The 15324-nt window shown below is 51.4% G+C and overlaps 1 protein-coding gene across 1 annotated transcript; it reads left to right on the top strand.

Annotated features, from left to right (window-relative positions):
- Positions 1–1211: 1211 nt before the first annotated feature.
- LOC128322157 (protocadherin-10-like) lies at positions 1212–14333 on the top strand. Its single transcript, XM_053242927.1, has 4 exons — positions 1212–4016; positions 10009–10061; positions 10169–10257; positions 10641–14333. Exons 1-4 carry the CDS (start codon positions 1392–1394, stop codon positions 10898–10900), a joined length of 3027 nt encoding a protein of 1008 aa, XP_053098902.1. The 5' UTR covers positions 1212–1391; the 3' UTR covers positions 10901–14333.
- The last annotated feature ends 991 nt before the right edge of the window (positions 14334–15324 follow it).

Below are 15324 nucleotides of genomic sequence, written 5' to 3'. Positions count from 1 at the left end.
GACAGAACCTCCTTCTCCGTACACCAGATAATTCGACTTGCATCATCGTGCAACTACTAGTAGCGGATGCAAACGGGCGAGCCTGTCAAAATACCAAAGGGAAAGAGGCTTCAAACTCCTTCCTCTGGAGCAGCATCAGCATAAATTCAAGAGCTAGTCCAATGAGTTGGAACACTGGAGTCCATTTATTTCAGCCTCCCACCTACGCCCGTGGCTGGAGTGTCAGCCTGCCTGGAGTACTCTGCGGAAAGGTTAATGTAAAACCTGTAGAGCCGCCACACGGTGGTAGGAAGGAGCCTCCTTCCTTCGGGCGCTTTTCGCTGTTTCTGCTCTCACAGTCGGAGTCCATGGGATTAGAGACACTTGGGAACTCCTGCGGCCTGAGAGCTAGGAAGAGCGTTGGAGAAGCGGGCGGGCGGCGGGGGTGGGCTTTCTCCATGACTCTGCGTTGATGGAATCAACCTTGATCCGGCTGTCTGGGATGTAATCCCCTTCTCTGGTAATTAAAAAAAATCAGCATTACAAGGAAAACGGTGTGCAGGAAAATGTAATCAATTCTGTAGGAGCTTAACCATCTGTTAAAGGTTAAATCCATGCGCGGAGTCTGATGTCAGGATACGGAGGATTTGGCTTTCTATGTGTTCGGGAGTCTTTAATCTACCCCACTGATGATGATGAGGCAAACAGCTGTGGGTAAAAAAATATGACTGACTGGCCTCAATAATGTGTTTGCATCAGATCACGGTGGGCGGGGAGGGGGAGAAGTCCCGCAGTCTCCAAGTGGAATGAAGTTTATTCCTCTGGATATAGAGAACTAAGGCGGGGACACCCAGAGAGGCAAGGCAAGGCAATGCGAGGCGAAGCGAGAGTTCCCCTCTCCAGCGGCTCATCTCTGGCATCAGCCAGATTAGGGTTGCTGTTTGTCGATATCAACTCAGTCTCCGACACAGTCAATTTGTTGCACCAGGGAGTTCTGAGCCACGCTCGCTTTGCTGAAAACACACCGCGCCACGCTGGGAAGGTTCTGACCTTTTGCTGCTTGGAAATGATTGCAGTCTCCCGGGTATAAGAATTAAAACAGCGCCGCGCGCTCTCTCTCCCACCCCTTTCCACTCTCACCACTCCCTCCCCTGCCTCCTTTGGTTACCAAAGGGTTAATCCTGATTCTGCCAGTCCTCGTTGCTGCCGCTCTGGCTCTGGCTCGACGGCGCTGTCCACCAATGCGGTGCTGAAATGGCAGGCGGGTCCTCCCTTGCCGGCTCCCCCTGCCAGCCGAAAGTAGTTGGAAGTCCAAGTCAATTGATGATGAAGACGCACAAGGGCGGGAGCGGAGGCTGCAGCTGCGGCGGTGCCAGTGCCTGTGCTCTGCGGCGTCCTCACTGAGCCTGCCGATGCCTTCTCCCGCTGGAGACAGCGGGACTCTCCGCTGGGTGAGGGGCTCAGGGGAACTCTGGGTCTGCCGGAGCCTGCGGGGTGGCGCTCGGAGTTGGGGGAGGCTGGCGCTGTTGCTTCTGCTAACTTCTTGCTTGGCTCTGGCTCTGGCTCCAGCTCCAGCAGCTGGCCAGCTCCGCTACTCGGTGCCTGAAGAACTGGAGCATGGAGCCTTCGTGGCAAACATCGCCGAAGATCTGGGTCTGGACGTCTCCAAGCTGTCTGCCAGGCGGTTCCGCATTGTGTCCCGGGCGGGCAGTAAGCAGCACCTGGAGGTGAACTTGGAGAACGGGATCCTCTTCGTCAACGAAAAGATCGACCGGGAAGAGGTGTGCGAGGCCAGCGGGCCATGCCTCCTGCACCTGCAGTTGGTCATCGAGAGCCCCTTGGAGCTATACCGCATCGAGGTGGAGGTGCTGGACATCAACGACAATGCGCCCAGTTTCCCCTGGCAAGAGTACGTGCTGGAGGTGACTGAGTCGGCGCTGCCGGGAGCCCGTTTTCCCTTGGAGAGCGCGCAGGACCCGGACGTGGGCGCCAACTCCCTGCGCACCTACAGGCTTAGCCCCAACGGCTTCTTCTCCCTGGAGGTGCAGACCCGCAGCGACGGCAGCAAGTTCGCCGAGCTGGTGCTGGAGAGGAGTCTGGATCGGGAGCAGCAGCGCAGCCACCGGGTCTTGCTTACGGCTTTGGACGGCGGCCTCCCTGAGCGCTCCGGCACGGCGAGGGTCGTAGTCACAGTGCTGGACGCCAACGACAATGTGCCGGTCTTTGACCAGTCCTCCTACAGCGTGAGTCTGCCGGAGGACGCGCCCAAGGGGACGCTGGTCCTCCGGCTCAACGCCACTGACTTGGATGAGGGCACCAATGGGGAGATTGAGTATTCCTTCAGCGGGCACGCTCCCCCACGGGTGCGGGAGCTCTTCAGTGTGGAGCCCCGCAGCGGGCAAGTGCGCCTGAAGGGCCAGCTGGATTACGAGCGAGCCAGCCTCCACGAGCTGTACGTGCAGGCCAAGGACCGGGGTCCCTCCGCTGTCGCTGTCCACTGCCGAGTGCTGGTGCATCTGCTGGACGTCAACGACAACGCGCCCGAGGTGACGCTCACCTCGGTCTCCACGCCGGTCCTGGAGGACGCGCCTCCGGGCACTGTCATCGCTGTGATCAGCGTGCTGGACAGGGACTCTGGCGACAACGGCAAGGTGAGCTGCGAGATTCCACTCGACGTGCCCTTCCAGCTCCAGTCCTCCTTCCACAACTACTACACGCTGGTGACCACTGAGGCCCTGGACCGGGAGGCTGTGCCCGAGTATAATATCAGCATCATGGCCCGGGATCTGGGCTCGCCTGCGCTGGCCACCAGGAAAACCCTGACAGTCCAGGTGTCGGACATCAACGACAACGCACCCCGCTTTCTGCAGCCCTCCTACAGCGTCTATGTGATGGAGAACAACGCTCCGGGGGCGTCCATCTGCTCGGTCAGTGCCCTGGACCCGGACTGCAAGCAGAACGCCTATCTGTCGTATTCCATCGCCGAGGGGCAGATCCAGGGCATGCCCGTGGCCACCTACGTCTCCATCAACTCAGACAGCGGGCACATGTACGCGCTGCGCTCCCTGGACTACGAGCAGATCCGCAACTTCCAGATCCAAGTGCTAGCTCAGGACGCCGGCTTCCCGCCGCTCAGCAGCAATGTCACGGTCCACGTCTTCGTGCTGGACCAGAATGACAACGCCCCCATCATTGTGGCCCCTGTGCCCCGCAATGGCTCGGTGGCTGTGGAGGTGGTGCCCCGCTCGGCAGACCCGGGCTATTTGGTGGGGAAGGTCTCCGCAGTGGACGCGGATGCTGGGCAGAACTCGCGGCTGTCCTACCAGATCGTTCAGGCCACGGACACCAGCCTCTTCAGCGTGGCCCTCTACACCGGCGAGATCCGCACCATCCGCGCTTTCCTGGAGAAAGATGCCCCGAGGCACCGCCTTCTGGTCCAGGTGCGCGACAACGGGCAGCCGCCGCTCTCGGCCTCGGTGTCTCTGCTGCTCTCCGTGGTGGACAGCGTGCCCGAGGTCCTGTCGGATTTCAGTGAATTCCCGCTGGGGCCTGAGGCCGCCTCGTCCACGCTGACCCTCTACCTGATCGTCTCCCTCGGCTCCGTGTCCTTCACTTTCTTGGTGGCCATTGTCATCCTCACGGCCATCAAGTGCCACAAGGACCGGCTCACCCTGCAGGACTATGGCTGCTCTCTCCCCACTTGCGGCGAGGGCGGCAACAGCTGCTGCTGCTGCTCCTGCGACCAGTCGGGACCCCCTTCGGACATCTTCAAAAACTCCAACAACATCAAGCCCCAAATCTCGTCGGGCAACAAAGTGGCCACCAACTGTGGGGATAGCGGGGCGGCTATTGGTGGCCCCCCGGGCTATTGTTACAAGGTCTGCCTCACTCCGGAGTCGGCCAAGAGCGACTTCATGTTCCTGAAGCCCTACAGCCCAGTCCCTCCGAGGAACAACGAGAAAGCTCCCGAAAACTTGCCACCAGCTCCCGGGAAGACGCCCCGGGTGGCCAATAATTCTCTGCAACCCTCCAGCCAGGTAATCTCTTGGGCACAGAGAACGGGGAGGGAGATCTCCGAGAGAGGCAGTGTGAGTAAGTCCCCCGAAAAGGGGGAGAAAAGTCTCCCCCCGCGAGGCCCCCTCTTTTTAAAATAAAATTAAATCCGAGCAGGACGGAATCTTTTCATTCCTGAGCAACTTTTTAAAGATAATTACCCGGCCCTTTGATCAAGTGGCAGCGTCGACATTAGTAACCATCAGACAGCAAAGAATTCTCCACCAGGCTTCTTGCCGTTTTAGTTAATTATTTTGAAAACGTCAGCCTCGTTTTAAATTAGTGGGACAAGCAGAAAGCGCTCAGAAGTGATCCTCCAGCGCCCATTAATGCTGAAATGCGAAGCGCGCCGAGGAATCTGGGACCGGCTCTGTCGAGAGAGATGACAGCAGCCCCTTTTTTTGACGGCGCCGCCGCCCGTCTTGGGCTCTGCCTGCCTGTCTCGCTGCCCCTCCCTCCCTCGCCGCTCTCCGTCTTCTCTCCCTGCCTGATGCAAACTCGCCAGGTCTGCTGCTTGTGCTATTTCTCTTCAGCACACAGTCAAGGCCACAGCAGGACCCGGCCGGCCCCGAGGCACCTCTTCCCCCTCTGAGGGGAGAGAAAACCCTCTGGCAGAAGAACCAGGTAGACTAAAGCACACTTACTTGGGGAGTAAGTCGCTCTGAGCCCGGTGGGACTTACTTCCGAGTAATCATGGAGTAATTTGATCTTCTCAGATCGAGAATCAAAAGGGCGGCAGAAACAGGCCCAGGACCTCCCATGGATCTAGCCGGCCTTTACTTAAATGTAGTCCCCATAAGCGCCCTCGGCTTATCATGCTTGTCAGGGGCGCAATCCACCCGAACTTCTCCTGCAAACCCCTTTATAAACATACGAACAGCCCTGCTGGATCAGGCCCAAGGCCCATCTAGTCCAGCATCCTGTTTCACACAGTGGCCCACCAGATGCCTCTGGGAGCCCACGGGCAAGAGGTACGTGCATGCCCTCTCTCCTGCTGTTGCTCCCCTGCAATTGCTTAAGAAAATATATGGGGTTGGCGTAGGAGCCCTTCCCGGGCAATTGTGCTCAGGGTTGCTTAAACCGCCTCTACCTCCTTCCCTTCCTTTCCCATCATAAATCAAGAAAGGGAAGGGGTTAAAGCGGCACGCTGCTACTGCAGCAGCCGTTTGCCTTGCCAGATCTTTCCGCCTAGGAAGGCCTAGCCTGCCCCTGTGCCTGTCGTCTTGCTTGGTTCCTTCAGTCTTTTCTTCTTTGCCATGGCCCCTTTTGCAGAGGACTCCACCACCCTTCTGGCACCTCTTGAAATGCACGTTGGACTACTGTCAGTGAAGAAGGTGGGGCGGGAGAGTGGGGTGGGGGGGAGGAGCGCTTTGCGGGGAGACAAACGGCGTTGCCCTTTCAGCGAGCTGATGGCTGGGATGGTGTGACAAGAATAGAATGGATTGGCTGCTCTGGGAGCAAGGAAAACAGCATGACAGAGTGAAAGGGCCTTTTCTGGTCAACATTTGTTAAGCACATGGAAGTGAAGAACGTCTAATTTTTTCGATGAAATATTCTCTTTCCCCCTGAGATAGATGAGGATGAAAGGTCTAATCCACTTACAGACGTTAAAAACAACATCACTTTTAACCAAAGAACCCTTTTATAACGAGCAGAAGACATTCTTTAGACAGGTCTTCTTTTCACATTTTTCCTTGGATCATTGGACACAGTTGTCTAATATGTTAATGCGATTTTCTTCTAGTCAGTTACAAACTCCCCCTAGTGACTTGATGTGCGGAGCTGATTTCCACAGCTCTCCGCCTCGGGCGGACCAAAGGGAGAGTGGCAATGCAACAGCATCTCCCTTGCTACAGGAGTAGTGGTGGAGCTGGGAGAAAAAAGGGGAGACGCGTCCGTCCCACACCAGAAGGATCTAACGTACTCCGGAGAAAGGGAGACCCACAGGGGCAGACAAGCTGCGTGGGATCTCTCAGGGAAAAGTCTGGGCTGGGCTGGGCCTCTCTGTTGTCAACTCCCCCCCCCCCGCTTTCCCTTCTGAGGAATGGGTGGGCTCTCCTGCTCCCCGCTTGGGCACGATGAGCCGGAAGCGGCTATAGGCTTGCTTTGGGGTGGCTCGCTGTAGGGGAAGTGGCGTTCCAGAAAGGCCCCCAGTCAGCAGAAAGGGCTTGAGAGGGATAGGACAGGCGGCCTCCACCAGCAACCACCCCCACCCCCCGCCGCTTTATTCCAAGCTGCGCGCGTTCAGGCCACTTGATCAAAGGGCTGCGCTGAAAGAAGGGAGGAAGAGGAGGAGCAGCAGGCGCTGTCTTAACCGGGGTGGGATATAGGCGAGCAGAGAGCTTTCTGAGGAGGTGCCTTGGCCCTTTCGCTCCTCCAGATCAGGGCCTGGGCGATCGATGGAAGCCTCCCCTCCCTTTCAAGGAGCTGTTGCTTTCCCCAAGACTGGCATCTCCTCATTGATCCTCCGCCCCCGCGCCCCCCCCACCCCAGCCTCCCCCATCAGTTGCGGAAGGGCTTGAGCGGCTCCGGCCCGCTTGGCAAAGGCCTCTCCAGTCAGAGGGCGGGTGGCACGTTGACAGGGGAAGAGCGAGCGAGGGAGCGCGTTGCTTCCCGTACGTGACCTCCATGCTAACGAGGCAGGCATATTAAGTCAAAACGCATAACAATAGGGCAATAATTGGGGATTTTCAAAGTAAGCCGAAGCGAACGGCGCTTCCATTTCACAATCCAGCGAGTCTGACACCGAGATTAAAAAAATCACTTCGGCGAAAGCCAAGCCGGAGCGCGCCCGAGACAACGGAATACCAATGAGGTGCCTTTGAAAAGAGCGCCGCGCCGTTCAGAGCTCCTTAGCGGTTGCTTCGCGTCCCTTCCCAGGGATGTGAAGGGGGCGGATTAGGAACGCAGGCCAGTTCTGTGGGGCCCGCATGGATGATCACAGAGGCCACTCGGCCTCTGAAGTGGGGCGGCACTCAAGGTTTGTTTTTTTAAAACTTCTTCATTGGATTTCAGGAAGCCTCAAAGGAAGAGGCCGGCCGGCCAGCGGCTCCTTGGTGTTTGGACCCTCCCCCGGCAACTTGCTCATGGGAAGGAGCTCCTGGTTGGCAGCAGCAGCCACATGCCCTGGGATCGAATAGCCCCCAGGTCTTATGAAATGGTCTTGGAAGCAGAGGTGCATCTCTATAATTTTGGAGCCTGGACCTAAGGGCCTTTGGAGGCCGCCTTCCTCTGAAAACTAAGCATAATCATGCTCTGCTGGGCGACCACATCACCCAAGACAGACTAAAGAGGATTTGGGGGCCCCCAGGGGCTGTGGAAATTTCTGCCTGCAACCTTGGAGAAGCTGCTGCCAGTCTGTGAAGACAATACTGAGCTAGATAGACCAATGGTCTGACTCAGTATATGGCAGCTTCCTAAGTTCCTATGACTTTGGCCCAGAAGTCCAGGGGTAAGAGCACCTCTGCTTGGAAGCTATTCGTTCACTTAGCCCAGTGCTGGCGAGAGCCTGCATGATGTAGTGGTTAGAGTGCTGGACTAGGACCTAGGACCGGAGACCCGAGTTCAAATCCCCATTCAGCCATGAATGATACTTGCTGGGTGACTTTGGGCCAGTCACTTTTCTCTCAACCTAACCTACTTCACAGGGTTGTTGTGAGGAGAAACGTAAGTATGTAGTACATCGCTCTGGGCTCCTTGGAGGAAGAGCGGGATATAAAATGTAATAAAATAACTAACTAACTAACTAAAACTCTCCAAGGTCTCAAGCAGAGATCCCTTTTCCAGCTTTGCTACCTGAGATCCATTTAAATGGAGACATCAGGGTTAGGGACAAAGCCTGGGTCTTTCTGGATGCAAAACATGTGCTTTCCATGAAGCTAGGGTTCTACTAATAGTAATAATCCTTCCCCAGAAAACAGGAGACTTCTGCTTGCATAATGGCCAGGGGCATCATTGGGGTGGCCCATGGGGGTACAGGCCCCCAATGAATGGCTCAGAAGCCCAAACCTCATTAGCCATCTCCCTCCTCCATGACCTCTTCCAGAAAGGAAGTCAGCAGTGGAGGCACCTGAACAGAGCAAGGGAGAGAGCTCCTAGCTTCTGCTGCTTCCACTGTACTATTAGAGATTTTTTAAAAAAACATACATAATTATTCTTGGAGGGGTGTGATTGAATTTATTAAAAGCGGGGCTCTGGGTCTGGGTCCTGGATCTTTTAAATACCTAGCAACATCCCTGATGGTAGTTCTCATTTTCTGGGCTCATTAACCCTGAATCATTTGAATAATTGAATCATAGAGTTTGCAGGCCCCATAGGTCACCTAGTCCAATCCCCTGTTGGATCCTGGAATTTCAGAGCTAGAGCATCATCAACAGGTGGCTCAGCCTCTGCTGAAGGGAGTAAGGGAGAAGTGCCTATCCCAAGCAACTGGTTGCATTGTTGAAATACTCTTACCTTTAAGAAATGTCTTCTAATCAGGGAAGTAGCTGCAATTGAGCTGGAAAGGGGAACAAAGGTCCCTGGGCCCCTGAGAGAGAAAGGGGGCGGCACTGGTTTGGTGGCAGCTTGCTCTTTGCTTTCACCCTTGCATCTCTCTTTAAAAAGTGGCAGTGGGGAAGGGAGCTGTATGCACAAGGAGCCATCTTCACTCCCCCCCCGCCCCCAGGGCCCGATCCAACCTTGCTATGCCTCTGCTCCTAGTGTTTAGCTGAAATCTACCATCCTGTGAAGTCTTTGCCCTCCTCTGTCTGAAAGCCGTTCAGCTATCTGAAGAGTGTTCTCATGTCTCCCCTGGTCTTTTTTCCTCATGTTAAACACACCCAGTTCCCTCAAGCTTTCTTCATAGGGTTTGTTTTCCAAACCCTTGCCCATCTTTTTTGCCTTCCTCTAAATCCATTCATTTTGACCACGTTCTCCTTCAAATGCAGCATCCCAAATCTGACACAATACTCCAGATGATGCCTGATAGTGTGTAATAAAGTGGAACTTTTGCTTCTTGTGATACAGCCTAAAACCACATTTGCCTTTTTTGCAGTTGCATTGATACTGACTCATGTTCAGTTTGTGATCGACTGCAGTCCTGAGATTCTTTTCACATGTACTAACTGTCAAACCAGGTATCTTCTGCCCTGTGCCTGTGCATTTGACCCTCCCCCCACACCAAATGCACAAGTTTGCCTCTGCTTCCATTTTATATCCAGTGAGCGCCACTGTATCCAACTCTTCTCCCTGTATGACACTTCTGTATCATCTGGTCTGCCAAAACACCTTTTCCAGATCATTTCCTTCCTCAGCAACCCCCTTAATGTATCTCCACTGCTGTCCCCTGCCTTCTGCCACTCTCCCTTTGCCATCTACACACCTAGGCTAGAGCATTCTCCTGCAGCCCCCAGCCCCTTGGCATCTAACCCCACTGCTTACCCATCAAAAGTCTCCCATCTTCCAAAACAGATTGCCCCAGACTCCCAGTGCCCCCAGCCCAAGCTACCTGCCCCCCCCGCTTTCTGTCCCCATCAGCTTGCAAATATTGGCCATTAGCAAAGTCTACTCTGCTTTGCTGACTGCTTCACTCTATTCTATTTTTGCCACAGTCTTTGACATGCAGACTGCTAGTTTAAAGAGAATGGCAGGGATGAGGGAGGAGGGGGGGGAGGGGAGTAGCAGCCATTGGCGATGCACTTGTTTGCCCTGCTAAAGTCACTGGCTTTTCAGCCCAGAAAGTAGTTCTGATAGTTGTCTGGAGTGTGGTATTGGAAACTAATAAGGCCCTCAGAACTTATTCATTCATTCATTCATTCATTCAATCTATATACTGCCCTTCCAAAAATGGCTCAGGACTTATGTTTGGTTCCCCTAATATAAAGCACTCATACAACTGCAAACAGCCAACTGAAAACTCAAAAAGCTCCCCGCCCCCCTGTCAAGTGTCATGAAGATGGAGATTCTGTTTAGCATAATCCTTTTTCTCCTTTGCAGATGAAACAGCCCAATACTGACCGACTGCCATCTAAGCAATCAACATTGAAGAGGTACTGGGGGCTGACTTGGGTCATTTCATCTCAGAGCAATGATTGGTGAGCCTGTTAGGAGCTGACCCTAATCTAGTATATCTATGTTTCCTTGCTCCTTATTTTAGCTCACAGAGCCTAGAGGATGTAGGAGGAGTTCGGCGGGGAGTCCAGAAGGAACATGATAGGTTGCGCACTTTGGTCACTCCAGTCTCTGGTGAGTTTTGGACCTTGGAGCCCCAGAACTGAACCCAATGACCCTGGTTGTTTTTAAGCTGACAACAAGCTTCCATCAAATGCTTGCCTCCACCCTTCTGTGGAGTATTCCCGTTTCCGGTTCTTGCCATAGGGAAATGTTTGTACTGAGCTAAGGAGAACAGATTTGTAGGGATGGCACTGTGGTGGTTCATAAGGGCAAGGGCAGCTCTGCAGAAGGGCTGGCTATAGAAAACCAAGCCTGTAAGACATGTTTCTTTTTCTGTCTTAGACATTTTAAAGGGATGCTTTGGATAGGCATGTCTTGTAAATTGGGTGGTGTTTGATGTGCTCGGTTCCCTCAGACTTTCCCTCCTATCATTGATAACATTTTGCTTTTTACAGAGCTCCAGAAGGCACCTGGAGCCTCTAACAGCATCTGGACCCCTCGATACGCTCCCTTGTATTCTCAGCATATCTCACCTCTGGATTACCAACATAATGTGTATATTCCGGGGACCCCAACCATGCCCGCCAGCAAGGATGGACACCTTTTTCTGGATCAGGAGACCAAGAATAGCTTCTCCACTTTTGGGAAGAGGAAAAAAATGACCACCTATTGTGATATACATGACAACATGGTTATTACCAATAACCTGAAATAGTGCTTGCTCTTGGCCAGCAGAGGCTGTGGAGGCTGCTCAGATGCTTTCCATGATGCTGGTGAGGCTAGGATGAGATTTCTGGCCTTAGCCAACTGCACTTTTTGGCCTAGTACAAGTGGCTGAGTGGTCTTCTGAACAGGCTGCCATCTTGAAAGCTTGGTGAACCGTAGAACACTGTGATGTTAAGACACCAACTGCAGTTATAATCTGTACTGAAACTGTGGATAAGCAAAGTGGACTGCACGGTGGTTGGCAGCTCGACCTGGATTGAGAAAATGAAAGGGAAACCCCAAGAACACAGATGTAATTCTTCCTGCTTTGACTGGCAGGGCTGGTGTGCTGCTCTGAGCAGAAGATACCACATGACTGGCAGTTTGAAACTGGTCACTCAGTGTTAAATGAACAATCTGTCTTATGTTATGGAACAAAATAGGTCTCATGGAGGTTGGCGGTAAGGTCTGGAACTTGTCAAAACTGCGGTGCCCTGCACACTTCAATAAGCGTTGTAGCAACAGTTCCAGTCTGTAGATGTTGTGGTTTCTTTTCTTGGTCTGTGTGAATCTATCACGTGCACCTCTGTGTGTTTCTCATTTTGTTCGCACACCAAAATGGCTGCAATGTGGAAAATCCTGGGAAGCCAAGAAAATACTTAAGTTAGTTGATGGAGATGTGTGCTCCTTCAGTAAGGAAATCTTAATTCTTCAGAAACTGTGAATAATTTCTTACTGGGGATGAGATACTGCCCAGCATGCAAAAACCAATCAATTCATTTCCTATTTCATCTGAAGATAAAAACATTGCCTGATGGCTTATTTTTTGATCACACTCATTTGAATGAAAAGCAAAACATCCTAACACTTAGACAGGAAGCCTTTTTGATTGACATTAATGTTGTGATTCAAAACAGTCAGGTTCTAAAAGGACTTATTTTGTTAAGCTTAGTGACTGAAATTTGGGAAAGAGGTGGAGGAAGAGTCTTTAATAAGAATTTTCTCACCACCACCACTGCCCTCTTTCCTTCAACCTGGGACTTTGGTGGTGGAATGAAATAGAAACTGGACAGACAGGAGCCTTCTAGATCTAGCCCACTGGATGCATATATAGGAGAGCACTTGCCAAAGATGGGGCTGCATTTTCTTGTGAGCTTAATGTTCCGCTATCAAGAACAACAGTGGACTTCAGGGCTTAGGAACATAGGAAGCTGCCATATACTGAGTCAGACCATTGGTCTATCTAGCTCAGTATTGTCTTCACAGACTGGCAGCAGCTTCTCCAAGGTTGCAGGCAGGAGTCTCTCTCAGCCCTATCTTGGAGATGCCAGGGAGGGAACTTGAAACCTTCTGCTCATCCCAGAGCGGCTTCATCCCCTGAGGGGAATATCTTATAGTGCTCACACTTCTAGTCTCCCTTTCATATGCAACCAGGGCAGACCCTGCTTAGCTAAGGGGACAAGTCATGCTTGCTCCCACAAGGCCAGCTCCCTCTCCAAGCACTCTGTGCTAGAAAATTTAAAATTCTGCACACAGACAATCCAAATTCTGCACTAAGAGAAATGCAATTTATACAAATGATGCAACATTTCATTGTATCTTTTGTTATGAATAATTTATTTTGCTGTGTTGACTATTTTCCATAATATATTCTAGTTCTGCAAGGTATGAAGAGGGGATAGACTGCGCAGGCCACAGAAGCCCCGCCTCCCAGCCACTGAGAATCTCAGCTCAGACCCCACCCCACCCCAGCTTCTGAGTTTAAACTGGCATTTCTCATATGCTTTCAAGCAGATCTTTACTGCCATAAAGGTTGGAAACCTGTTCTTTTTTCAGTGGAAGCTGAGTATCTCAGGAAACCAAATTCTGCACCCAGTCATATATCCTATGCTTTCTCTGAACTTTTGTGGAAACCCAGAATACATGCAGCCCTGCTAAGAAGGGTAAGGCTGGCTTTTAAGGGGTAAAGCTGGCAAGGAGACCCATGCAGCCCCTGAAGGGATGAAGAAAAGACATCAAATATCTTGTCTTCATCAGGGGTGAATAGACACCTTTGTTTTTCCCATGAGGATCTTGCAGTCTGCCAGGCTACGGAAGCAAGCTATGCAATCTTCCTGTCTGCCAGCAAACTGAATGTGGGTGGATCTCAGTACAGTTTCTGTGGGAAGTGCAACTGCAATTATGGATCTCTGAAAGTGGCTAAATAGGCCAAGCTTTCCCTGCTATGCTTCCCCAAGCTTGGCTAATTTTCAAGGCAAAAGGGATCTTGAACACAAACACGTTGCCCTTATTGCATTGGCAAAACAACAGAAGAAGGGGGCAAGGCTTTCTTCAAATGAAAGATGGTTTTAAAGTGTCCAGATCCTCTTAATGGGGCAGAACTGACCTATTGGAAGTCTTGCTGACAGTCCCATACCACAAGCGCTTTACCAGTCCCCTTCCCCATTACAACAGACAATAGAATTCTTGCTCTTTCTCCCTCATTGCCTTGCTGCATATTCATCTCCCTCCCCTTTACTTGTGGACACCTGCAGTTTGGGGCTTGTACTGCATTGCATTTTCTCCATGGTGAAGGATTTCAAGTCGGTAGGGGAGTTTCCAAGTACCAGATGTCTGTCTGTTACTGTTAGTACCCTCTGTAGCATCAGACTGGTACTGCCTCTACTTACTCTTTCGCACAGGGCAAAGGTGGCACAGGTGGCACAGACCATCCCGCAGCCAGAAGAGCAGGGTGAGATGCTGGAAAGAGAAAGAGGTGCAGCACTAACCTAAGTCTCTTGGGTGCTGGCAGCAGGAGAACACCAAGGTACTTTACACTTGCTTTTCACCAGTATCGCAGCCTCATTGTCTGACAGCTGGGTGCAGGAGGGGGAGCTGATGATAACTGAAAAGGTACCTGAAATGGCCATGGAGTGGCCAAGTACCCGCCCACTAGGCTCTGCATACCAGTGAGTTTCCTATGGGGAAAATCAAAGGGACGTCCCAGGCTCCAACTTGTTCCAGGATTGCTCTTGATATGGGATCGAAGCAGGAAGAATGGCTGCTAGAATCTGAACCCAAGGCAGCCATGGGTCCAACTCAAGGTGCTTGCAGTAGGCACTTCAATCTGTGACTCATCTTTCTCAAGGCTGGCCTCTGTGGGTAGCAGGTTCTTTCATGGGCAATTCAGTCTGACAGGCCTATTTAAGATAATGCACAGGTGGGAATAATCTCTCTTAAAAGGTACCTTTTGGCCTGTATGCATGGAAACCATGTTAACAAGTCTGCTGGCATCACAGAAAGAAAAAAAAATTGCTTGCATTTTTGTTTGTGTTATAGCTTATTGCCTTTTGAACAAAACATGCAGTGCATGAAGAATTCTTTTAAAATACACAAACGTTTATTTCACAATGTTTTATTTATACCAATAAAAGTGTTCTTTAATAAACCAAAATGGAAACCTGGCTGGGTTTTTGGGGGTTGTTTTTTGGTGTGGCCACATCAGCAGGAGCAGACACAGCTGCTACGGCAATGTTGTTTTTTGTGTGGGGTGGGAGGGTGTTGGTTTTGAGGACACGACTTGAGAGCCCCTGAGCTGCAGTTCAGGCTCCGTTTTCTACAGCACTCTTTTGAAGTGCACTTACTTGTTGCAATTACAGTCTCAAATGTGAGCAATATTAAACTACTTCATCTTGCCGTTTTCAGGGAAGAGGAAATTTACTCTCCTTCTGCAATCCCTGCTGGGCGACTTTATTGCAGAATGATGGACCTTGAATGCCTAGATTGCTTAACTTTCACTATGGGTGAAGTTATCTCTGTACATATCTGAGTCACTCAGAGTGCTGCTAAGGATGGCAGTGGGTGGAAGACATTTTAAATCCACAGCCTGAGGGCCTTCTAATCAAAGGAGGAATTTTGAATTATTGGGCTTTCTCCTCTGGCTTGACACAGGCAATGTTGCAAGTGATTGAGAATGCACATTGGAATGGGGGCAGGTGCATCACTTTGTGGCGTGAATTGCACAGTCACAAGATTTATTTAAATCTTTAGTTGACCCAGACCCAGAAGCCCTGGGTAGGCAATAACGTGCTTATACATTTATGTTTTTACACTGACAGAGTTGGAAATTTAAAATAAAAAGTGTTAAGAAATGTTGGAGACTCTTTGTCTTCTTACATTAATGAGTTTGAAACATTCTCCTGGGCCTGAAACATCTGCAGCATTGCTCAAAACAGTTTGCTTCCAAAGTCCAGGCTGTGAAGTGGAGACTCAAAACTTACCCAAAACTGGAGTGGGGGATTTGACCTCAAAGGCCAAATTTAGAGGAAGGGCAATTGCCAACACTGTTGAGCCAGTTTGGTTGTAAGAAAGATGGCATGAAAGAGTTGGGGATAGTCCACTTGCTGGAACTCCACTCCAGTTATTTGTTAAGGCAAACTCTTCAAGCCTTCATAT

Source organism: Hemicordylus capensis, chromosome 4 (assembly GCF_027244095.1).
Source record: "Hemicordylus capensis ecotype Gifberg chromosome 4, rHemCap1.1.pri, whole genome shotgun sequence".
NCBI classification, from domain to species: Eukaryota; Metazoa; Chordata; class Lepidosauria; order Squamata; family Cordylidae; genus Hemicordylus; species Hemicordylus capensis.
The sequence above is the reverse complement of the archived record's forward strand: the minus strand, read 5'-3'. Positions and strand labels throughout refer to the sequence as shown.

What these genes read in the sequence shown, in the direction of transcription:
- LOC128322157 (XM_053242927.1), top strand. Translation starts at nt 1,392, where the DNA reads ATGCCTTCTCCCGCTGGAGACAGCGGGACTCTCCGCTGGGTGAGGGGC. An exon ending in CTCTGCAACCCTCCAGCCAG is followed by an intron (nt 4,017 to 10,008) that starts GTAATCTCTTGG and finishes TCTCCTTTGCAG; the next exon opens with ATGAAACAGCCCAATACTGA. An exon ending in AAGCAATCAACATTGAAGAG is followed by an intron (nt 10,062 to 10,168) that starts GTACTGGGGGCT and finishes TCCTTATTTTAG; the next exon opens with CTCACAGAGCCTAGAGGATG.